The sequence below is a fragment of the Cheilinus undulatus genome, linkage group 18 (genome assembly GCF_018320785.1).
Source record: "Cheilinus undulatus linkage group 18, ASM1832078v1, whole genome shotgun sequence".
Lineage (NCBI taxonomy): Eukaryota > Metazoa > Chordata > Actinopteri > Labriformes > Labridae > Cheilinus > Cheilinus undulatus.
Genome location: NC_054882.1, coordinates 31481940 through 31507660, shown reverse-complemented (window position 1 = coordinate 31507660; position 25721 = coordinate 31481940). Strand labels below are relative to the sequence as shown.

At 38.1% G+C, this 25721-nt stretch overlaps 1 protein-coding gene across 1 annotated transcript; it reads right to left on the bottom strand.

The window, feature by feature from the left end:
* Positions 1-1871: 1871 nt before the first annotated feature.
* Positions 1872-24597, bottom strand: wdr35 (WD repeat domain 35). Its single transcript, XM_041812054.1, has 28 exons — positions 24201-24597; positions 22900-23017; positions 22312-22383; positions 22082-22174; positions 21872-22000; positions 21559-21692; positions 19231-19396; positions 18998-19143; positions 18758-18883; positions 18051-18236; positions 17863-17898; positions 17693-17753; positions 14769-14913; positions 14330-14399; positions 13027-13080; positions 12828-12937; positions 12471-12690; positions 12310-12390; positions 11919-12055; positions 9271-9474; positions 9013-9159; positions 7717-7849; positions 7516-7626; positions 4772-4936; positions 4332-4472; positions 4018-4174; positions 2713-2953; positions 1872-2343 (listed from the first exon to the last, which is right to left on the bottom strand). Exons 1-28 carry the CDS (start codon positions 24222-24224, stop codon positions 2196-2198), a joined length of 3555 nt encoding a protein of 1184 aa, XP_041667988.1. The 5' UTR covers positions 24225-24597; the 3' UTR covers positions 1872-2195.
* Between the last annotated feature and the right edge of the window lie 1124 nt (positions 24598-25721).

The window sequence follows — 25721 nt, the reverse complement described above, 5'->3', positions numbered from 1 at the left end:
TCCACAATTTTTAGTTTTTTTTTTTTGTTTTTGTAGTTGAACCTCTGCCAATCTTTACTTCTGCCAGACTCTGCCTCTCTAAAAGGTTCCTTTTATATTCAGTTATGTCACTGACTTGTTGCCAATTTACCTTATTGGTTGAAAAATGCTCCTCCAGCAGTTTTTCATTAATACAACTCACTTTAAAACCTTTTGGTGTCCTGTCCCAATTTTTTTGAGATGTGTTTCTGACATCAAATTCAAAAAGAGCGAACATTTTTCAAGAAATGGTAAAATGTGTCAGTGCCAATATCTGATATCCTGTCTATGTTCTATTCTGAATAAAATATAAGATGCACAAATATGTTTTCATTTGCATTTCAAACAGCGCCCCAACTTTTTTGGTACCGGGGTTGTAAATTCAGTTAAAAACTTGACCGAACAAACCACCAGTTACTTTCAAGACTCATGAACAATTATTCAATGTTCCACTCATCAAGGTTGAAGGGGAATATGAACTGCTGCTCCCTCCTTGCAGTCTTCAGCCTTCTGAGATTGAGGTAGCTTCTTCAAATGATACGATGACAACAGCCCCTACTAAAGAGCCGAGATGCCTGATTCACTTAAGATTATAGGACAGTAGCCAAGAACAGGAGAGTAAAGGTTGGACTTTTGTCCTGCTTTGTGGTCTGCAAGTCATTACCAAAAAATCCTTGGCACACAAGCAGAGGACAAGTCAAATACTTTATCTCACCTGTTGATTTTAGCTAAAAAAAAAAAAACTAAAAGACCAGTTTTTTTTCCTGTTGGCTTGTGCAAAAACACCATAAACAAGAAAATAATGAAGCCTGATTTTCTCATAGATTGACTGGCAACCAGTCCCAGGTGTACCCTGCCTTGCCCAATGACAGCTGGGATAGGCTCCAGCCCCCTGCGACCCCCCCCCCCCCCCCCTATAGAAAATGGATGGATGGATTTTCTCATAGTAATTACAGAAATCACTGCACATGTAACAATAAAAAGATTAACTTTAGTGTACTGAAAAGTGATCTTGGAACTTAGAGTTTTGTATAAGACCTGCATGTCAAAAATTATTTTTTAGCCAAAAATATTAGTTCAAAATGAGCTTTTATTTTTTACAAAATAGTAGTGTCCAAATTTCACCATCTCATATGAAGTTTATGTTCTACTGTGAATAAAATATGGGTATATGAGATTTTCAAATGAAAGAATTGTTTATATTTACATTTACAAAGTGCCCCAACTTTTTTGGAATTGAGGTTGTACATGTACAGTCTTTTTATGAATATATATATATATATATATATATATATATATATATATATATGTGTGTGTGTGTGTGTGTGTGTGTGTGTGTGTGTGTTTTATTTCTGTTGTGCTTTTACACCCTAATAAAGTCCTGGCTAAGTTTAAAATGGATTGCTTTCACGTCAATTAAGAGTAGGTTTGTTAGCTATCATTGAAGTGACAGTGAGAACTACCAGTAAGTTCATAAACACAATGTCCCCAATGATTACAGTGAATTTCAAGCCTATATGAGTTAAAAAAAAAAAATTAGCCTAGCACTGGAACATGTTGCAATATAGAGAAGTGGTGTTGTCTTATACACCAAATCTTCCATTTTTACCACTCAGAGTGCAGCGCATAGTCTAAACTTAAAAATATATGCATAACTCTAACTGGACCAGCTTTTTTTTTTTACAAACACTTTGCATGGATACTTTATTTAAGGACTAGTTATTTGTTGTTATTATTTGTATCATTATTACAGTTTGTCCTCTGGTCAATCATACTTTTGTTTAGGATGTGAAAAATTAAGCAAAAGAAAATCAGAATTGAATACATTTCAAATGTTATTATGTAAGATTTTATTTACCGGATACATCATATAAAAATAGTTACCAAATCCGCGACCGGGAAGTAAGTACAAGTATTTAAGACAAAGAAATGAAATTGAAAGACATTTACTGAAACTGTTTTGTCAAATTTCATTACATTTGATTGTTTCAACTATATGTTTGTCCTGCAAATGTTTCCACTTCATTAAACATAAAGTTGAAATCAAGAGCATTTTTTTCACAAAAAAGCAAAGCAAGTAAGCTCATTTAGCACACACACTGTTAAATAAAAACATATGGTAGCTGAGGTACATCATGATTCTTATAAATGTGCCTCTTTCCATATTCCATGGAGTTTCATATCTGACTGTGACACAGTGGGCAGAATTTGTACTTGCTGATCTCTTGCTCTAGAGCGCAGTGTTTACACAGACTGCACATCCAGAACTGGTACTCCTGAATCTGCTGACCTGTCACGATGCATGTAGGGAGTTTTCCTTCTGACCTAAAGAGGGAAAAGAAGAATTAGTGTGGAAAAACGTGATAGCATTATCATATCCTTAGATTCTGTCTCTACAGTATCATGTTTACTGGATCACACTTTTATAAACAGTACATTGCAGTGAAAAAGTATTTGTCCCCTTCCCGGTTTCTTTTTTTTTGTCACACTTAAATGTTACAGATCATGAAACTTATATATCAAAATTTCACAGGGATAACCCAAGTAAATAAATGCAGTTTTTAAATGATGATTTCCTTTATTAAGTGAAAATGCTGAGTTCAGAGAACAATTTTAATAGCTCTTTCTTTGAGTTCTCTAAACTGTTACTGTTGCTGTAGCTTTTGTGTCCAGCAAATTTATTTCTATTCTTACCCCTCAGATGACCTTTCTCTCTCCAGTGGGCGGGAGTCCTTTGGGCTATGTTTGGTGAAGATCTCCAGAGCGAGATCCTCATAATGCTGCCGTTGGTCAAGGTCCAGACTCTCTAAAGACTCCAGCTTGATGAAAGCATGTGAACATGTGCCAAACGACCGATTTGTGGCCGCACAAAGGGCGAGCAGGGAGTAGATCTCCACTGGTGGAATGATGTCCTCGTACTCCCGCAGGTGGAGAGCTAGGAAAAAAAAGAGACAAAAAGTGAAAAGTTGCACTCCATTTGGGGGCCTCCCAAATTGACTGCAACCCAAACAGCAGATTTTGCAGTGCAATATCAACACAGTACGCCATTTTGACATGTCATATAAGAATCAAAAGCACCATTACGTCTTTCTTAGTTTTGTGGAGCAAAAAAGACATTTGAAGGAACACAAATTAAGGATGTCCCTTGTATTTACCCCCTTTTCTCATACCATACCTTGAGTATTTACTAAAATTATCCTTGCTTTTACAGATGTATGGTACATAAATTCATAACTTTTTTTCTGCAGATGTCTGTCTCACTTGAATAGCTTGCAGCACTTAATAACTGCATTAAAGCATTTCCTTGATGTCTTTAGGTCACACCTCTCTCCTCTCCTACACTCCTGCATTCATGGGTTAGTATGCAGACTTTGCATGAGTTACCTAAATTAAGTGAATTCTGTTGACTGTTTATTTAATATTTCTGCATATCTTTAGCCTGGATTACACTGATTAAATACTCTCTTTGGCTATTGCTGATGGCCAGTGTGATTATCATCAGCTCTGCAGCCCTGTCAGTTGTTAACTGATACAAATGAGGTGTCCAACAGCTGCCAGCAAACACATAAGACTCTGCTCTTACAGCACTCAGCAATGAAAACATATTTGGGACATCATATAAAACAAAGAATTAAATGTGCTCAGTGTAGTAAACATCTTTAGTGAGGTTCAATATCAAAAAATATATATACAGTATATAAAAACACATAATGCAGAAAGCGTAGTTTTATAGCATCTAGCGCTGAATAGTAATAAGAACAGTTTTCGATTCTGTACCAAAACTAAACAAAGGTCCATGCACTGAGGCTTTAATTTAGATGATCTAAATCTCTTAGAGTTTGTCCAGACGTCCAGATTATGACACACATAGACTTATTAGATCTTATTATGCTAGCATAAAAAATAATGTCTACTTCAGACAGGGAGAGACAACCTGGACAGTTAAGTGTGGAACAACAGAAACACTTTAGAGTTGTACTGTCCTATGTGATTTGTTACCTGTGCGCACAGCTTTCTCCATGTGGCCTTCATATAGCTGCCTCTGAGTGAGCAGAAAGAAATGATACGCCTCTGCTCCTCGCCAGGCATTGTCGACAAAACGGTTGTCTGGAGAGGTGGCTTCTTCCTCAAGCAGCCCAGCAAGTGCAAATGTTGCCTGATTAAAACAAAAACGTAGATAGATATATGATGATATCAACCTATATTTAAAATGCAACCTTGACTCTGGCTATCTACATCACTTAAAAAACCTCGTCACAAGAGCACAGAAATGTATTTTACCAGTGTAAATGAAGTATTTGGTGATGTCTCACCTCAGACTTCTTCCCTTTTGCTTTGTTCTGCTGTGACGTCTTCACCTGTGTGTGGTAATCTTCAACGAGATGTGCAGCCAGCACGTAGAGCTTCTTCACCCGCAGCGGTCGGGCCTTTTTTTCCGCTTCTGTTTCAGCTATCTGTAACAGGGGACACAAATTCCATGTAAGGAGCCCACAAAAACGTCATTCCAGCTTTTAGATAGCTTCATATCAAACACTAAGTTGTTACATAATCAAGTCGCCTACAATGAGATGTGATTTACTTTAATTTTAATGATTAATGATTGATCCTTGTAGGAATAAAAGCTATAAATGATCACAATTAAATGCTTGAAAAGAGCTCCATATGAGAACTCAGAGCCACAGCCATAATACATAAAATAAACACACTTTCATGCAGTTACTTGAAAGTAATAAGCATGAAAACACAATCTTACCTTATACATGAGTTTGGCTCCATCAAGAAAGTGGTGAGCTTTACGATACAGTTCAACAGCCTCTAAAATTTTATTCTTCTCAAGAAGATGTGAAGCATATTTGGAAAGAAGAGATTTGATCTCCTTCATGTTGTGTGTCCTGGCAAGTTCCACTGCTTTGTTCCACTGTAAGAAAATTACAACTTTAGTTTAAAATAAAGAACACATTACTTCAGTAAGAAGCTTTTACAATGTAATATTTGTTAAAGATTTCTCAATAAAAATCACATGTCACAGCTACAGGGAACATCGACTTAAATAAAGCTATCATTTAGAGACTGTATTAAAGGACAATCCATATATTTTTAAAATTTGGCAAAATTTGTACACATCTGGAAACGTATAACCTTCCCTGTTTGAATTTTGTCTGACTTTTGATTGCGTTTCTTAAGTTATAATTAATATTATTATTAAGGTTTATTTATTAGGGACCGATACAATAAACATATACAACTGAGAACAGGCATCCCATGCAAGTATCATAGGGTTGTAACGAATGCTAATTCGAAACACCCATCACTAGAAGGGCTTTTGTAAGAATAAAAAAGCTAAAACAGTTGATTAAAAAGGGAAAAAGGGAAATGGCTACAATAGAGACAGTAAAAAAACATTAAACAGTGACAATGTTACAGAAAATCAAACATGAGAGCAGCTCTGTTGCTGAAATAACAAGGATTTGGTGGCTCTTTTAAAGGTGGTGAAGTTTGTGATACATTTCAGTTGAAGCCTTTCTCTTTTTGCAGGTGTTTTGTTTCAGTTGGAATGCATTGGGCTGTTGCAGGTTTGTCCTTCTTCGGGCACTGTAAAAAGCCATCAAAACCTACCTGGCCCTATGCAATTGGCTCCCAAATCTAATTGGCCCTCAAAACTTACTGTGTTACCCTTGGCAGCAACAACCGCATTTGCTTTTTTTGCAGTATTGTTTTGACTCTGCCACATGGGAGAATTTTCAAGCATGAAAGGCCTGTTTTAGGTCATAACAAAGCATTTCATTCAGATTTAAGTCTTGACTTTGACTAGGCCACTCCAAAACCTTCATTTTTTTAAGCAATTCATAGGTGGACTTGTTGGTGTTTTTCGGATCATTGTTCTGCTGCATAACCCAATTGTGCTTGAGCTTGAGGTCACAAACTGATGGCCAGACATTCTCCTTCAGGATTTCTTGGTAGAGAGCAGAGTTCATGGTTCCATCAATTCTGGCAAGTCATCCGGGTCCTGAAGCAGCAAAGCAGCCCCAGACCATCAGCTTACAACCACCATGTTTGACTGTTGGTATGATGGCTCTTTTATGAAATGCTGTGTTCATTTTAAACTAGATGTAACAGGACGCACAGCTTCCAAGAAGTTCAGCTTTTGTCTCATTAGTCCACAGAATATTTTACCAAAAGTCTTGAGGATCATCAAAGTGGGTTTTTTTTGGCAAATTTAAGACAAGTCTTTGTGGGTTTTTTTTTTTTTGTCATTAGGGGTTTTGGCCTTGGAACTCTCCCATTTTCACCCAGTCTCTTTCTTATTGTAGAGTCATAACCACTGGCCTTAACTGAGTCAGTCAACAGAGTTTTGGTAGGCCAGCCACTCCTGGGAAGGTTCACCACAGTTCCAAGTTTTCTTCATTTGTGGATAACGGCTCTCATCTGGGGGACCCCAAGGCTTTGTAATCCTCTCCACTCATCTGTCCTTGAGTTTCTTAAGGTTGCAGCATGATGTGTTGCTTTTTGAGATCTTTAAGCCTACTTTGTTAGAGAGGTTCTATTTAAGGGATTTCTTGATTAATCAGGTCTAGCAGTAATCAGGCCTGGATGTGGCTAGTGACATTGAACTCAGCTTTTAAAAAAAAGTAGTTAAAACCAGTTAATAAATAAATTTCTTTTTCAAATTGGGCAATACAGGCTTGGATGTTTTCCCCTTAATAAATGAAATCTTTATTTAATTACTGCATTTTGCATTTACTTTGATAATCTTTGTCTGATCTGAACATTTAAGTGTGACAAATATGCAAATAAAAAAAGAAAGAAATCAAAGTATTTTTCATGGAACTGTAGCCCATGTTTAAATTCCAAAGACTCCTTTTTAACTAAAATCCCTGTTATTTGCTTCCATTATCCAAAGTCTTATTTAAAAAAAAAGCCATATACCACATAAAGCACAGTAAGAGAACAGTTGGATAACATAATAATATGTTGTAATTTTCCAACATTCTGGGGATGTGCTCTGGAGGGTTAAGAGGAAGTTAAGTGACAGCCTGTTATTTCCATTGTCAGAAGTACAGCATTAACGCAGTATGTGAAATTGTCGGGGAGGGAGGAAGTTCTGACAGCTTCTCCTTTTGGATTAACACAGACTCAATTCCTGCACAACCTAAATGAACATCCTTTTAACTAAATCCAGCTGTTGTTGCAAATTTCACTCAGCTGCATCTTACATAACTTGAATAAAGATAGCATTTCCTTCTACAAGTTAGAGGAAAATAAAAGTGAACACCGTTTTTGTACCACAATGTTAACATTTACATTGGAAGAACATCGTGTGAGAGCAGCGTTCACAGCATACAGCTAAATATCACTCCGGAAGAGGATGGAAGTGGGAGTACCGTGGGTGCCACAGTGACTACTGCAGCCCAAAGCTGTCTGAATGTGTTTAATCAAAAGATCAGTGAGTGTCACAGAGAAACTCTGGCGCCACAGGTTTTCTTGTCTGACTCTCACCTGGTTCAGATGGACACAAGTGTCGACGGCAGCTTTCGGCTGGTTACACTTTAGGTAGGCGTCCACGGCCTGCTCACACATACCCACAGCGGCAAACATCTGACCAATCTCCTACAGAGATGAAGAAAGGGAGCCATGGATGTCTGAAACTAAAACTTTAAGAATGAAGAGAGAGTTGGTCGATCTGAACCTCTGGCTCACCGGTAAAAGTTTATGGTTCTCAGGAAGTGCAGCAGTCAGCTTTTCAAGGCCATTGTAGTCCTCTAACATGTAGTAACATTCTGCCAGCCTCTCCTGGTTAAGACCCTGCTGGTAGTACTGCACTGCATTCACCCTTTAAACAGAAAAGATTCATTTTAAAAATTTATCACGAGGAAATTGTTTATATTGACTTCAAAATCAGTTTTTTTTCTCCTTCAAATACAGGATTTTTTAAAAACCATTCACAAAACAATACAACTAAGAATCAAAAATACATTGAATTAAGTTATTTGACAGATCAATTATTTATTTTTAAGGCTTACAAATAATAATACAAATATGATTTTACAAATCATATCTTGCATTAACTGCTTATTTTTTGATAATAAATCATGATTGAGCTTGTGTTTTAAATTCAATTATTTGCATTTCAAAGCAAACATTTAAGTCAGATCTGACAGTGTGAAGCAGTTCTTACCAGTGCCTTGATTTGCAAAACAATGGAAGCAAAGCAAACTTTTTAGGTTGAGTTTTGGTGTTATTTTTTTAGAAAGTGCTGCACTGCTACACCAGTCTTGCCTGAAGTTGTGACATGGAGCTAGGAGACAGCTTTTAAATGCTGATTATGAGAAAAACAGTGTTTAACACTTGGATACAGGAGTGCATGCACAAAATGATTAATGTGCATCAGATGATCCCTGGTTTATGTGTTAGCATTTACACTTTTAAGGAGCACAATTTAGCTGCTTACTCTGTGTTAATAACCCAGCTGAGGTTAACAATTCACTGAAGAAATTTTCCTAACGAACTGCTCTCTGCTACATTTTTACTTGGTAATTTGCAGTGTCTTCACTGAACGATACTTCCTGTGAAACCTGCTTCAGTTTTGAAAGAAAATAAGTAGCTTTTGGTAGATCGTAAGTAATAACATAAGCTTAAGCACAAAAAGAGATCATTGCTATGATAGCAAAATAAATGAGAGAGGCTAAAGGGCCCGGTTACAACTGAAAATCATAAGATGACCTGACTTATCCACAGAGCTGATCACAAGTTGTTTTAAAGTGGTATGACATATTCAAAGAAGCAGCAGTGTCCCACTTTTCCATCACTGTGGAACAGAAAGACACTACAGTGAGTAGTTTCCTATTGCTTCTGTTCTCTGGTAGCTTAACTACAATGCAACTAAAACAGTATAAAATCAATATGATTGAACTGTTTATGTTAAAACTGACAAACGCCGGTATTTATGCACTGATATACTTTGCAAGAGAAAGAGGAGAAAGGAGATTTAAGTACCATTTTTGTCTGTCAGCGAAATAGTCTCCAATTGCATTGTAAGCCTGGTACTGCAGAGAATCATCAGAGCCACCAGAGACAGATTTGAGCAGCTGTACAACTCTGAACCAGTCTCCCAGCTTGATCCTGAGGCTGATGGCAAGGTCCCTGTAACAAAATAACATAATAAAATAGCACTGTGAAAATGGCCAAAAGCAAACAAGAGCTAAACTGATTAGTAAAAATAAAATCAATTTTTAAATCACTATATAAGCCAACCTGCGATCCATATCCAGGTACATCCGCTCAGCTTCCTCAAAGCTGCCAAAGTATGCTGCCACCTCCGCCTGTTTCATGGGCTCGCTCTGCAGGTTTCCCAGGCGCTTTACAAACTCGATGCCCTGGTAGTCTCTGCAGCGGACGAAGGCCTGTTCGGCTGTCTTCAGATCCAGTTTCTGGAGGGCTGCCTCAGCCAGAAGACGCCTGGCATAGTCGTAATGGAGAAAAGCTTTAGTTAGCTTCTCTCACCATTGAAGCTACAAGGCATTAATGTCAAGGTCAAAAATCCCCACACCCACTATAATAATAACCTTTCAAAGCAGGTGGAAACGGCCATTTCCGTGTTTATTACTGGCAAATTCATCTTGCAAAGCTCCCTTCTAAACCGTTTGGGCCCGGTTAGAAAGTGACAGATCCAATCAGCAATGAGGGGCAGTACCCTAAGGCGCGGCGGGGTCGTCACGTAAGCAAGCAGCAACAAGAGGCCGGTGCAATTATGGCGGAAGAGATTAGCTTGGATGCTGCTTAAGCATCAGTTTTATCAGAAATTGGTGAAATTTCTTCATTAAAGGAAGAAAAAGAACAGCAGTGAGTTGTTTTCTTTTCAAAAACGACAAAAGTCGTGCACTAACGTTTACAGTCACCATGGTTTGCGTTATTACTCGGTAATTGCGCACGTGCATTACGGTCGTCTACGTTACATGTTTTGTTGCTCTGATTGGCCTGTAAAGATGTGACAGAAAGAACATTCATCAAATCACATTCTCAGTTTTTTTCGAAGCCTCTGCCCTTTCCCAAACACTTAGTATTGAAGGTTTCCCATATAGATGTGTGAAACAAATCCATCTGGCCAGTCAGGTTACTATAATATGACAAATATGAAATAAAATTGAAATAAAGCTATCACATCGTGGGATCTGGATCACATATTCAGGATTAACATTGCTATTTTACAGTAAATCAGTGTGTGAGTGGTGTTAAATAAATAATCAATTTGTGTCAAACTCAATGACTTTGAAATCACATTTCTATGTGTTTAGTACAGAATTATCCTTTTGTCAGACTGGAAATGACTCACAGGATAGGAAGGCAAATCTTTGATGTTGCCAGATTTTGAGGGATGCTGTAAGAACTGACACACAAGCCTGAGAACACACAGCAGCTTCAGTGATCACACTGCTGCCTAAGAAAACCATAATTCTTCATCCTCCCACTCCATCATGGCTCAGAAATAAAAAATAATGTAGTTGCAGCTAATATGAATTGGCACAATCTATTTCTTTGAAAATACAATATAACTTAGAAGGTGTTACCAAAAGTTTTTTACCGCTTTTGTTAATACCAACATATAAATCCATTTGTCAGACACACTCATGTCATACATTTAACCATTTACTGCAGAATGGATTGACCATTTTACTTGGCAGTGACAGCTCTGCTCTGAAGATGCTCCCAGGGTTAGTCAAGCAGCATGCTTTGACTTTCCAGGGAGAGCACTGCTAGGAAGATGGATGAATTTATGACAAAGCATGTCAAAATAAAGTGAAATTCAGTTTAGCAAAAATCTATTCCAAAGTAGTATAAAAGCAGAGATATGGGGGTAAAAGCTTTAGGCTAGAAAGGAGGTAGCTGGGGTGGTGGAGGTGAAACTTTTCTAGCAGGAGTGTGGTGTGGTACTGATGAAGCAGAGACATGAGAAGAATATCATATTAAAACGGACAGCCTTGTTAAGGGAACAAGCTCTGATTGTCTGTGACAGTTAGCAGTCAGTTAAATACAAATAGCTGTAGAACTTCCATGCTCGGCATGAACTAACGCAAAGCTTCAGTCGATAAATATGCAGTAGCTTGAATTCAAGTAACTGCAGCTATAAAAGCGAATAGTATCTACAAAAGCTTTGAAATTAGTTGATTTGATGGAAAGGTTTTTGGCTGTTAGCAATTGCAGAATGCTTTGTTATTAGCTAGCTGTGGTAACCAGGGAGGGCACTTTTAACAGCTTTTCTTACTTATAATGTGAAATTTATCCATGATACTAAAATGCTTTTAGCTTTAACTTTTTAGTAGGACTGTCTGCATTAAGGCAGTAATCATAATTAATTATGGTTTATATAAAGTGCATTGAACTTTTTCAATTGCGACCAATCCCATGCTTTATTATCTCTCCCAGTGCACTTTGGTTAAGCTACTGCAGCATCTCCCTGCAGCCACAGTGATGTAAAACAAGTTCACCACTGCTCATTAATGTCTCATTTCAGTTCAAAGACTCAGTGGACAAGTCAGAAGTCATCTGTACCTTGTGTTATCAAACATTTATCTTGTTGCAGTTCCTTTATTACCTTTCAATCTATTGCACATAAGCCATAATCTTTGATCTATCCAAAGATTATTAACCATACCAAGAAAAAAGCAATTTTTTAGGCTTTGAAAACTCTAAAATTGTCAACATACAAATATACATAACATATAGGCAGTCATTTTTGATTAGTATAGACATTTTAGTGCAAAATTCAAAACTATTTTACCTGGAAAATAACTTTGGAGATGCCCATATACTGTGTGCAGTAGAGACCATCTATTTTGTTGTTATGCAGATGTGAAAGAGGGGGTTCTTTAAGAAGGCTAAGTGCATATAACATTTATATTTACCATAGTCTTGGGTGAGGATTGTCTTCAATGAACTGTGAGGCGTCTTCAATCCCCACTTTCTCAATCAAAGCACGACTGTCTCTCAGGGAGCGGATTTCAAAGTTGATGAGGTTGTCTTTGTTTGGTCTCTCTGGATCCTATCCAGTGATAGAAAAATACTGGACGTTTAATTAAATCAGCACTTACAAACTGCACCTTTAAGCACTTTTAAAGTGTGACTAAGTTCAGCTCATGAGAAAAGTCTCTCCTGATGCCTGATAACACTAGTGGAGAGAATTATTGCCTGTTTACACTGAGGTGGTGCCATTGCAGAAATACTTCAATATGAAGGTCAGTCAAACTTCAAGATAAAGTAAAATGAACAATAAAAATGCATTGTTCAAATAATCACCTTCATGATTTCATCAAGCAGGACAGATTTGATTTCCAGGTCTTCAAAGTTACAAATATATCCAGAAGTTTGGATTGGTTCCTGTTTTTAAGAGATACAGCATGTTACAAGCACAGCAGGACAATGTAGCTGACCATCAAACGTAACACCCACAGACTCACCTCTGGGTCCAGATTCCTGAAAACATACATCCTGGTCTTTTCCATCATGGCAAACAGATCAGGATTGTCATTTGCCCACTTCATGTCCCAAACGTCTTTGCGTTCAAACTTGGAGGGATCTCCTGCAGTTGCCTGGCTTCCTGCGCCATCATCTGTTGAGGCACGAACTTCCAAGTCCAACAAAGTCAGGACGCCTGAGATGTCGATTATGGCCAGACGACTACAAGCGAAAAAAAACTCATTATTTGTAACAGCACTTTACATACAAGCTGTATTCAACGACGGTGCTGGTCAGCAACATATTTCTGTCAAGAACCATACAGGTATTTCATCAGCTCAACTTTGAAAAATGCGAACCTGGAGTTGCAATTTAAGGACAGATAGTAGGCTCTGTTGTTCAAAGTGTATTTACTGATGAGAACCACGTTTGGGAGGCTGTATCTGTGGAGGGTGCCAGACTCACGACCCTGCAAGCATGTACACAAACACTCAATGACTTTCATAGTAATATCAATTTGATTGAAAAAGAAAGAAAGAAAACAGGATAAATACTTACAACAATCAGTGTCTTATCTGTTGCAGTAATACAACAAATGGGATCTCGAGTTGCCTGAGAAAAAACACAAACACACATGTGAATCCTTAATAGATACACAGTTTATTTTTAAATAAATACTTAAATTTCATTGACTTTGTGGCCTTATTGCAAGTTCTTTGTTCTTCTAGTGTTTCTTACTGGTGTTCTAAAAATGTATTCCCTAAACCTGGCACTCTTGCTGACAGTGAGGTCATTTCTTGAAGTATCTTCAGTTCCTTAATATCTCCAAATTCTCTGCAAGTCACTATAATATTATGTTATTTTAATTATGCCCTAGATCAACATAAAGATGAGGTTTAAACCAAGCATTTCCCAAAGGCCTATTCATGTTTTTACAAAGTCCCGAACTAGGAGTAAAGTAACTTGAAGTTATCAACAGTGTTGAGTAATGGTTGTTTTTTAAAATTTATTTATTATTTATTATTTATTTTTGAGGACTTTGTTTTGCCTGTATTAGAGAGAGACAAGACAGTGGATAGAGCTTGAAACACTCTAACTCGGGCTGCCCAAGTACAACAGGTGTGACCTAACCACTCGGCTAATGCGCCAAGTAATGTTTGTTTTAAAGGTAATTTGTTGCATTTCAAGATTGATGTTATTACACAGAAACTTTTTACATTACTGCAGCAGCTCACTGCTGTAGGTTTTCTGTAGGTTTACCTTTCCCCATGTTGTGTGAACTATTAGTTGTTCCCATACTACTTCAGGTATAGTTAGGTTAGGGATCTGAAGCTGCACATTTGTCTTCAGGTACTCCAGCTTCCTCCCTCCACCAATGGCATGCTCGTTAGGTTAATAGGTGACTCTAAATTGACTGTAGGAGTGAGTGTTAGCCTGGCTGTTTGTCTCTGTATGTTATCCTCTCTTAAATCTTACAAGGTGAACTGGCTACCTAGGCACTGGCTGGGCAAAATGTCACTTACTTAAACTGCAGAATGAATATGTTACTTACACATTACTATTAATTCATAACATACCACCCCCATTAATGAATATCAACAAACCTAGAAACTGATGTCAACATGGCAAAAGTGTTACACTCATGCTGCAAAAGACAGAGTGCTTTAATAGTATTGCTATCATGGATCCATATCTATAAGATCTTGCATAAAATAATTTATCTTAACTAGGGTTGATCAATTTTAGGGAAAAAATGTGACACAATTGAGGCTAAAACAGCTATTTGATGCTCAACACCATTTTTTAGTAAGATAAGATAATGTAAACCTGTGTATCTTGAAAGATATAAATTGTCTCTTACTGTGAAGGCTTTAGAAAAATCTGGACCACTGTCACTGGCTCCAGAAAGATTGCTGTCAATGTGATAGACCCTGGAAAGGAAATGAGAACAAATGAGAGACAGCCAGACAAATAGATGTCCTTTCCCCTGAGGTGAACTGAGGTTCAGGTGCTAGAATAGCCCTGGCAGGACATTTGGTCGTGCCCAGCCTGTCTAGAGCCTCAGTGACATTTGGATCAGATGAATGAATCCTTTTCATAGCGCTCAGAGAAGCAACACCCTCCTCTGAAACAGCAAGCCACAAAACCCAAGGTTTCCACCTCTGACTTACTGTATCCAGCTGTGGTTATCTTGCCTCTATGTAAATTTCCATGATCTGCTTGATGTGTAATGCAAGGTCTGATGCATATGTTCTATTTTGTTATACCTCGTGGAACAAAAAGAAAGAAAGAAATCTCACCTCTCTCTACCCTCTTTCTTAGTTCTGGTCACTTGGTTGATCTCTAAGGCTGTTAACTTCTTTGCCACTCTGTACTGCCACAGGTAGAAAGCCTCTTTGGATGCAGCAATCACATGTGTTTTGGTCATGGTGACAAACAGTGGATCTAACACAGAGCACAAACAGTAGGGTTATAAAAAAGATTTAGACATTTTGAGTTGTCAGCTGTTGGTTGATACAGTATCTAACCTATATTTTGTATAAAGATAGTAATTGCCTGGCCAGGTTAGCACCTCAATTGATATCACGGTATAAATAAAGCTGAATGAACCATTCTAACTAAATTAGCACTAGTAGTAGCTAATGTGTTAGCCCCTGTACTCTAAATATGGTCATTTCTGCTTCTGAAATTCAAGGACAAGGGCCAAATGCAGTTGGGGATTTTAAAAAGTCAGCAACAAACAACGAACAACATCTTAATGGCTGCATCCAACATGTTGGGTTTATGTTCACACAAAGACATTTGCATGCAGACCAAAATGTGTGATGTGTAAGGAAAGTACTCTCTAACTGGTAAAAATCCCAGAGGTAAACAACAACTAGTTAAACTGGCTTGCTGGCTGCTCCAAGGTCACTTTAAAATTCTATAACGACACACCTCAACAGTCTTTGTCATCTGTTTTTATATTCTTTGCATGTATTACTGTAGGTAAATAATATATTTTAAAGACAATAAAACTTCAATGTACTAGAGCTGCTGAAAGTACCAATCAAGACAGTTGAGGAAAACGATGCCCTGAATTTACCCACACCTTTTCTGTCAGGAATGCCTGTTGTCTTTAGCATGTTCAGAAATTATGAATAGCAAGGGCCCATGGTGGCCATTTTAGCTAAAGATACTGATGTGTAAAACTTTGATGGACTGTTTGATTAAAAAAAAGCACAATTCTTCCTGCAGTTAGGTTGGATCAAGGCTGGTTCATGTTAAAACGAACTGCACCAGAGTCTGTAAAGACTGGATCATAATCCACCTTTTCAAGCGGTCCCGGTAGGGTTTTTGGTTCACACCAAGGTTCAATTGGCAACTTTCACACTAGTCCAAACAAACCGCACTTACACAGCAAATGGACTTGAGTTGTTTTTAACCAAACCAAACGGTTTGGATGCGGAAGGACGTGGAAGCTCCCATGAGGCCACAAGAAACTCACTTGAACTTTCTTTGATATTATTTACCATAAAAAAGTTACCTGAAACACAATAAGTCCACTGAGGCTTTTACTTCTAAGAAATGTCCTGCTCCTCAGTTAATATTTGAACATGTCAAGCAGAAACACTCGGCACTCAGTATCCATTTGCTTTTGGATTCTGTGGGCCAATGAAAGATTGTTGTCTGCAACCAACATTTCTCTATGCAGGGTGTGATCTTTTCTGTTAGCCTGAGGAAATACAACAACTTTATGATAAATTAGGATTTCAAAGAACCCACTGCTACTGTACATTACAGCTCATATTATTACCAAGTTTACTTCTGTATGCATACTGTAATACACTTTAAATGCAGTGCCGATAAAAAGTATTCACCCCCTTGGATATTTTACCTTTTAATTTGTTTTATAAATCAATCATGGTCAATATAATTTTACTTTGTGACAATAAAAACTTATTTAATGTCACAGTGAGAACAGATTTATACAAAGTTATGTAAATTAAATAAAAAAACATGAAAAGAAAATTGAGTGATTGCATAGATATTCACCCCCTTTAAAGTGACTGAACAGAGGTCTAGTCAATTAGTGCTTATAGTCTCACAGTGAAATGAGGATCACCTGATTGCAGTGAATGTGTCTCAAGTGATTATAAAGACACCTGTGTCTGGAAAGTCCAGTCACTGGTTAATCAGAATTCCTGGCTACCATTACATCATGAAGACAAAAGAACACTCCAAGCAATTCAGAGAAAAGGATATTAAAAAGTATAAGTCAGGGGATGGAGACAATTAAATCCATCACCAATAAATGGAAGGAATATGACACGTGTGTAAATCTGCCTAGATCAGGCCATCCTCACAAACTGAGTTACCATGTGAGAAGGAGACTAGTGAGAGAGAAAACCAAGACACCTATGACTACTCTGAAGAAGTTATAAACTTCAGCAACTGAGATGGGAGAAACTCTGCATACAACTGTTGTCCTGATTCTTAACCAGTCAAAGCCTTATAGGAGGGGGCAAAGAGAAAGCCACTGTTGAGGAAAACTCACATTAAACCCTGACAACAGTTCGCCAAAAGGCATGTGGGAGACTCCATGGTCAAGTGGGAGAAAGTTCTTTGGTCTGATGAGATCAAAAAGGTGCTTTCTGGTCATCAGACAAAACGCTTGGTTTTTAGAGGTTAACAAACACTGCATGTCACCACAAGCACACTATCCCCACTATGAAGCATGGTGGTGTCAGCATCATGCTGTTGGGATGCTTCTCAGCAGCTGGTCCTGGAAGGCTTGTAAAGGTAGAGGGGCAATGAATGTGGCAAAATATAGGAAAATACTGGAGGGGCATCTGCTAAATACTGACTCTCAGTGGGTGAATCTTTATGCAGTCACTTATTTTACATTACTCATTATTTTAAGTTTACATTCCTTTGTAGAAGTCTGATTTTACTTTGACATTTAAGTTTGTTTTTTTTCTAAATCATTTTGGCCATGTTTTTTGTAAAATTAATCAAAGGATAAAACTTCCAGGGGGCGAACACTCTTTAGAGGCACTGTATGTAAAGTATGAATATAATAATGTATAATATACTGCATATCCTGTATTTCCAGATGCACAAGTAGCATTAAGGCTGTCCACCTTAAATGTGGGGAAATGTATTTTAAGGGTGTGGTGACTAAATCTCAGAATAAGTTTGGCTTTTTCAGACATTTCAGTGTGATTTTACTGTGTAAACTCACCGATGTCAATGTATTTTGAGTCCAGTGGAGTTCCAATGGAGTTGCACAGAATCAGGACATACTGGCAAATACAAAGACATGCTATATTATAAACATATCAGTAGTATATAAATCTTGATACACAAACAAATACTTCTCACTTTTAGTATATGATTTGATTTGTATGTTACCCTGGCATGACTTGTAGACTCTAACTCAGTCTCCTCCTGTGTGGAAAAGAATTACAGAGAAGGCAAGTAATCAGAGATATGTTAAATATCTATCATTAATACTTCCTTCTGTATGTATTTAAATTCATAAACATTTAACCTTTGTCACTGCTAGTAGGATAAACTGTATAATCCTTAGGGCTTTGTACCTGAGGTTGGGTGTCATCTGCCTTGTTGGCCAGGATGCAGAAATCCCCCGATGTAGTAATGGACATCAAGCTCTTGACATATTTGACAAACTTTTCATTGTTTTTGGTGTCCCAGAAAACCACACAGTATTCCTGTCGCTCTGGTTTTGTGTAGGCGTACACCACGGTGCTGCAGCAATAACCCCACTGTTACAAACAAGATAAAAGAGCTGGTGAGATGGGATGATTGAATCACTGACATGTTCTTTAAAAAAGACTACTCAACCAAAAGTGACAACTAGGGAACAACAGTGCAGTATCTACTCCCTGAAATGAGTCCTTTGAGTGCAGGTACAATGTACCTTTTTAAATTTTATTTTTTTGTGCGGATTATCTGGTACATTAATTTAAAGATATCAGTTATTTGGGCAACTGAGAGAAGGAATATAATGACTCCTGGTTGGAGTTTCTCATTTTGGCCCTGGTTGTGCCAAACTTCTTCCATTCTTCTTCAATTATGGAGGCCACTGTATTCTTGGGAAACTTCAGTTCAGCAGAACTTTTTCTGTAAGCCTTCCCTACATCTGTGCCTTGCAACAATCCTGTCTGCAGGTAGTTCCTTTGGCCCCATGGCTTGGTTTCAGGAGTTCATGTGTGAAAACGGCCTCTTTTTACAGTTGTAATTAGATGGGATACTTTATAACTAGGCAACCAGTGTCAGTATTTACCTTGTAGTCTGGTCTTATGTTGGCAAAGTAGATGAAGGAGTCTACAGCAAGGCCAATACGTAGCCCTCCTCCCTCCCAGGCTACTCCTGTCATCTGCTTCCCAAGAACTTTAAGAGTTCTCAGATGCTATTCAAAGACAAGAAAAGTCTTGCATGAAAAAGTTTGTTGGATTTCCGAGCAATGCGTCTTTTAACTCTGCAGCATTGTAGGATGACACCACAACAACATCTCCACTCTCACCTCTCCAAATGGTGTGTAGAACTGCACAGCATTATATTCTTTTTCAGTATTCGAAGCTCTTAGGGATCCTGCCACTGCCAGGACACTGCCACAATGATTCCACTGGATACTAACCACATTCATCTGAGTGTCAAAACACACCGGGTCTGTAGGAAAGCACAGCCATAGGTAAATATTGCATTTCAATGTTACCTTGAGAATGTACTGAAAAACTTTGAAAAACGTCCCCTTACTTTCATCATTCTCATAGCGCATGATCTGGCATCTTCCATTGTCATAACATATAGCCAGGCACGGGCAGTCTGGTTCAACGTAACCCCCACTTCCTGCATACCAGTGGATGCCAGCAATACTGATGGCTCCGGTTGTGTTGGTGAGACAGCTGATTGACATTTTCATCTGAAATACAACAGACAACAGAAAGGCAACAAATGACGATGAGCAATCAAAAAAGTGAGCAAAAAGTGAGCAATACAATACAATATTATTTAAAAAATTGAGATTTCATCTTTTTTCATGTTCATTTTAGTCATATTGTGCTTACATTATATATTGAGCAACACTTTTCAAATCAGGAGTGCAAAAGTCTGACCCTTCCTGTAGCAGCAAAGTACCCTAAAACTCTAATCATCCAAGTCAAGAGGACTTGATTAGTGTGATGCTCTTGACTTTGGTCGTTTAGTGGACTTAGTACTACTACCATTGTGTAAAATTAGCACATAATAATGTAAAAAATATTTTGTCTGATTTTTTTTTTTTTTTTGTAGTTATTTTTACAACAAAGCTTTGCCATCATTATGCCTTTGGACATTTATATGGAGACCATTACTCATCAGCATGATATTTGTCTTGATTTACATTTCATTATGGCGTTGCAGAATGCAAGAGAGCATGGCACAACAGGAACACCACATACACACATGGTCAGACATGGAACACAAGGTGGTGAGGCCCCCCCGACTCTGCTGATCCTTCTCTTGCCTCTGTAGCACCTCTGTTACTCACTCTGAAGCCAGTAGAGAGGAAGGGGTTACTTTGAGCCCCTATTATATCTCCAGTACATTCAGTCAAATTGTCACATGGGACACCCAGATACAGCACTTAAATATGCCTCTTGTTGACCACCTTCTACAACAACATTCAGCATGTTTACACACAATTAGAAAAGTCCATTTATTGTGTTAGTCAGACTAAAACTGGACTTCTAAAATGCATGTAAGCATGTTAGTCCTATTGATATCATTGTTGGTCTTACATCTACATACTGTGAATGGGGATCAATGTTCTGTTGCCTGTTTGCACCTCAATCGGACTCAAACTGGACCAGGTGTTCTGCCAATGCTCTACAGCTTTCATGCCATGCTTTAAGCTGTAAGGTAAACAACATTAATGCTAAGCATAGCAGAAAATGCACTGCCATCTGGTTTCAGTTGTCAACATAAGCCAGAGGGACAGGGGGATCAAATTTATGCCAAAGTAGAGTATAGACTACAGCATGTAACAAATGTGGGGGGTGTTAAATTTGCCCAAAGTTTTGGTACTTAATGTACAACTGGTTTTACTGCTTGCTAATCTGCTAGCAACTGGAGGCCCGGGGGCCACAATCAGGCCCCCCAAAGATGATTGTATTCAGAAAATGTGAAAAGGAAAAAATATGTTGCATCTTTTTTCTTTAAACCCCTACAGTTATCACATCCATGAAGATTGCATCATTTTTTCCATTCCCTTATTTACAGAATTCCACCTGTCAACTAAAAGGAAATATGATGCAGGATCAGTCCAGTCTTGATTAAATCTGCAGTGTTCTTTGTCAACTTCAGGCTCTTGGAGAGTGTGATTTCCCTGCCTGAGAATCAACACAGTGGACCAGTTTCATCCATTTTTTTAACCAATCAGCACACAGCATGTTGGCATCAAACCTAGAAGCATAGCAGTCACAGAAATACGTAGTTAAAATATTTGATTGTCCATAGGTGATAGGGACTGATCTCGCTGTTATCAACTGAAAGGGAGCATATTGCCACCTTCTGAAATGAGCCAACAGATTGATTCTCCCCCAGTGCTCATATGCTGAAACAAGTATAGAAGTGCATTTACTTATCCTAACTGAGCTTGACTTAGCTGAGCATGTAAACATACTGATTGTTTGTCTCAACAGGTTATTCTTAATCATCACTTACATCCAGGAGAGCAAAGTCACAACTCTGTTTTCAGGGCAGAAATCCTTTAAAGTCAACCCAAGTATCCTGATATTTTGAAAGCATTGGCGTTAACAAAATGTTTACTGCATTTTCTGCCATCTTGACTTATATTTCTCTAAAAGTCAAGATGAAAAGGCAGGAATTTTAAGACCTACAGTTAAGAGCTTACATCCCTGAATCCACTTTCACTTATGGATCATTAACAGGATAATCTCCATGTTAAGCTTTACAGAGACTAATGTTTCCCCCAAAGCATTAATACTGCATTATTTATTTTTAGATCAGCAGTCCTACAATTCAGTAGGCTGTATGTTTCTATGTCTGGACTAATGTTTTTTTCACTTCAGCCTTGGCACTCACTATGAAGTTTCCTTGATTGTCATAGATTTGGACTTCCCCATTGGCCATGCCGAAGAGGAGGATCTTGCTGTCTGGCGACCATGCCACATGAGCGAGCTGATTTCCCTTTAGCTCCTTTCCCCAAATCCGGTTTCCTAAAAAAACAAACCCATTAATCCCTCTGTACACGTTTGCACTCATTCCATGTGTGTGTGAACAAAGCATTCTTTAACAATGAAGTCTTAGATATTGTACTCTAAATCTGGTCTGAACAATATTGTGAGTAATCCCGTTTATTAGATTTTCACTAATCACAGTGTAAATCTGATTATACCATCAACAGATCCAACAATGACTGCTCCATCTTCATACACAATGCAGATCTTCTGACCATCAGCATTCCAACTCATGCTCCTCACCACAGACTTGTTCCGGTTATTGATCATCTCCTCGTACCATGCTCCTAGAGGATGGAAAAACAAAACCTTAACAGCCACAATCACTACAACACGTTTAGTGTTATTAGTACAACCGCAGTAATCACCTTTGTAGAGCATCCACACAATGATGAGTCCATTCTGGTCACTGGTTGTAAGCTTTTCATACTGCTCGTTCCAGGTGACCACCTGTACTGCTCCTGCATGTGATGTTTAAAAAAAAAAAAAAAAAAAAAAAAGGGGCTAGAAAATTTTCCAAGGTTTTCATTTTGTGTATGCTGCCTGTTGCTCACCTAGAAACATAAAACAAGCTTGGCAATGACTAAAGGTTACTTACCACTGTGCCCCTCTAGAGTCTGGTTCATGGAGAGATTACTGGGTGCAGCAAGGCCTTTAAGTTTGGCATCATCTGATAAAAAAGCAGTTAAAAAAGTAAGAGATCAAATTAATAGCACCTACAATGTTCAAGTTAGTTCTTATTGATCAGGTGATCAGGTGGGTGATTGGTTGAAGTCGTCAGCCAGAAATGGAGCAGTGGTCTCAAAAATTTTCCTTAAGATTAGAACTTTCAGTCCCCATCACCAAGTGTTTCCATCACATAAACAATTCTTGGGTGAGCCACCAAAGAATATTTACAGTAAACAAGTATATTTTCTGACCAGGGGAAACACCATACAAATAAAGAATAAACACGCATACGGGTGAAGCTGTAGGCTTGTTTATGTGTAGCCACAATCTGGCTTAAATTTACTTCCCTTTTCCCTCACAAGCTGGGTCTCAAAAGGTTTAACGGTGTCTTTTACATTTTCGTACAAAAAAGCTGCTTACGTTTAAATCCCTCGACCAGGCATAGCTAGAAATAGCCTGAAATAAAGAGTGTTCACAAATACAGTGCAGAAGTGTTACCTCCATTCCCTGAACTCACCTGTCTGAGTTTCAAGTTTGAGCACTTTGAGGAGGCCGTCATCTCCTCCACAGGCAATGAAGCCCTGGTCTTTGTTCCAGGAGACACATTTTAGATGGACGTTGTTGGGGATAGCAATCTATAACGAAGAAGGTTATACTTACACCACATATCAGTGCAAGGCAATTCAAAGACAGCACTGGGTAAGAGATATGCCCCCGCACTTAGTGCCAGAAGAAAGTTCAATAAACCTCTTTTTCCCAAAAAGTTTCTCCTGTAATTCTATTTTAATACTGAATGCTGGATGTTTCTAGAGCTTTTTGTAGTCTGAGTAGTGTCTAAAACCTACATTTGTGTAAAAAACTAAAATCAAAGAAACCATCTCTCCGCCACTAAATATAACCTGTTAAATGCCCATTTGACTTCACTTTGTTGGTAAACCCAGAGATCACTCAAAACCGTAGCTGCAGAAGGCAGGGGCTGTGACAGGAGCGACACTGGGACAAAGGGCATATTTGTATGCATGTTTTAAAGCTATGTGTTAATGTATGTGTAAAGGCATTTGCTTGAAAATTACATTGTGAACAAAGTGCTCATTACAACAGCAGATTGTCATTGTTATGGAATCTGTCATCTCATATTATTTTAATTGTCTAAAAATGTAGATCCAATATATATTAAATGCAGAAGCTACAGGAAAAAAGGAACTGATGAAAAGAAGAGTCAAAATTCATACATATGTGTGTGAGACACTTCCACTTTTTAAGTGTTAACATTGCAAAGGTATCATTTAAGATCTTGGTTCCCAAACTGAGGTCCAAGTTTATGCAAAAGACTAGTTCCATTTGAGTTTTGTTAATGAATCAACAAAAATCAGCTTGATTTTCACAGCATAATATCTTTTTTTTTTGTAGGTTAAGGAGGGCTGAGCATTTATGAAATACAGATTGTGTCTTTCTCTTTGGATTGTATCTAAATGACCTTTTTATGGACGTAGATGTTTTATCCTGTTGGGCTGTTTGGATGTATGATTGCACACCTGCCATCATAGTGCTAATCAGCCTAATAGTGCCCAAAATCTGTGTATACTGTAAATAGGTGCGAGCCCTAAAGCTCTTAATCAATCACCTGCAGACCTCACGACACCACGGTGTGCTTTCATAAGCACTGTGGCATTAAATGAGTGGCAGGCATATCTTTATTTGATATAATAGCATTCTTTAAAACACAGTAAAATGTCAGATAACCACCGCCAAATGTCTTGACTGTAGTATACTAGATAAGTGGTTTAGTAGGTGGCTGGGCCCCAGAGGAGCACTTACCTTTTTGCTTAGGTAGATGTACATGCTGGTAGCGTTACAGACTTCTGTGAAGCCAAAAACAAACTGCTCATAGCGAAGTCATACCAGTTTACATCACGAATAACAACCCTTGGGTGGCCGTTTGAGTGACTAAACTTCTTATACTGGGATAGCGTTCATACATCACTCGGCCGCAATATAGCCTGGGAAAATAACGTTAGCATTTACCGTTAGCTTAGCTAGCTTTATACTAAAGACAGCACGGTGACGCGATAAAAATACCTATAATAGTTTTAAGCAACTTCGGGAGATGAAAAGTAGACTATCATTGTGGTTTGTAATATCAGCATGAAAAAAACCTGTTTAAATATGTCGTTTAAAGAAGACCGCAGCTCTCAGAAGCTGTAGCTTCCCTCCGTCTCCCGTGGTTACCGTAAAACGGAAGTGCTTCGTTTGAGGTTTGCTGGTAGTTGTAGTTCTTTTGATCTTCTTCCGTATTCGTTTGCTCCACGCTAAAATGTGACATTAATTTTAGATGTGTTTTGTATTTTTGTTTTATATTGAACTATAAAACTATAAAACTGGACACTTCTTTGTTCTTTTGCCCACTTTTCTCAAAACAACCATAATGGTTGAAAAAAGGACCTATTAATTGGTTAAAAGTAGAACTGTTAAATAATCCACCATTATGCTATAATAATGAAACCTTAAAAAAGAAAAGAACTACAAGACATCAGAACATTTTGATACAAGTTTGTATTTATTTATGATGATAGCCAAAATATACAGAGTGATGACAGTTATCTACTCTCAGACATTATTTTTAACAGATTAGTTGTAAACTGTATCATCATTTTATGGGTGACTTACAAACCTAATTTAAAAGACAGCGAAAAAAAACAACTCATAATGAGATTTTCATAACATTAATAGTTTAAGAATATTTAACATGTAATATATATATGCAATCATGAAAAACATGAAAAACAATGCAAGCAAGTTTTTCTAATTACAAAAGCACCAATTCAGATCATATACTATCTGTTTGTGGTTCCATAGAGCATGAAAAAGTAGAAAATACAGAACATGTGCATGTGTTGTACTGAGTCAGATACCGTGAACAACTCTTTTGATTGGTCACAAAAGCTTGAGCTGATCTTAACTCCCAAACTCATGTTCCAAAACGTGCGCTGAAAAACTGTGAAATGGCCACAAATGAGCGATTGTTTCTCCTCTCCCCCTAAAACAACTGTACCAGCCTGTTACCAACAATAATTGGTGTGCGATGAAGTTATTGAAATATTTCAGATATCAAAGGAAAGGATTACAGTAATACACTGTGATGTAACACCCCTGTGGGCAAAGTGGATCAGGCTCTTTTTGGAGGGGCTTTTCTCTGTGTAATGGAGCTGCAATCAGGAGGGTAGCAACAATGCTCCTGTTGTTGAAAGAGATTAGTAAATGAGCTGCGGTCACGGAAGAAGGCTTCTGTCCATAAAGCACCGTCACTGATGGAGAAATGTTCTCAGAGCTCTGGATATA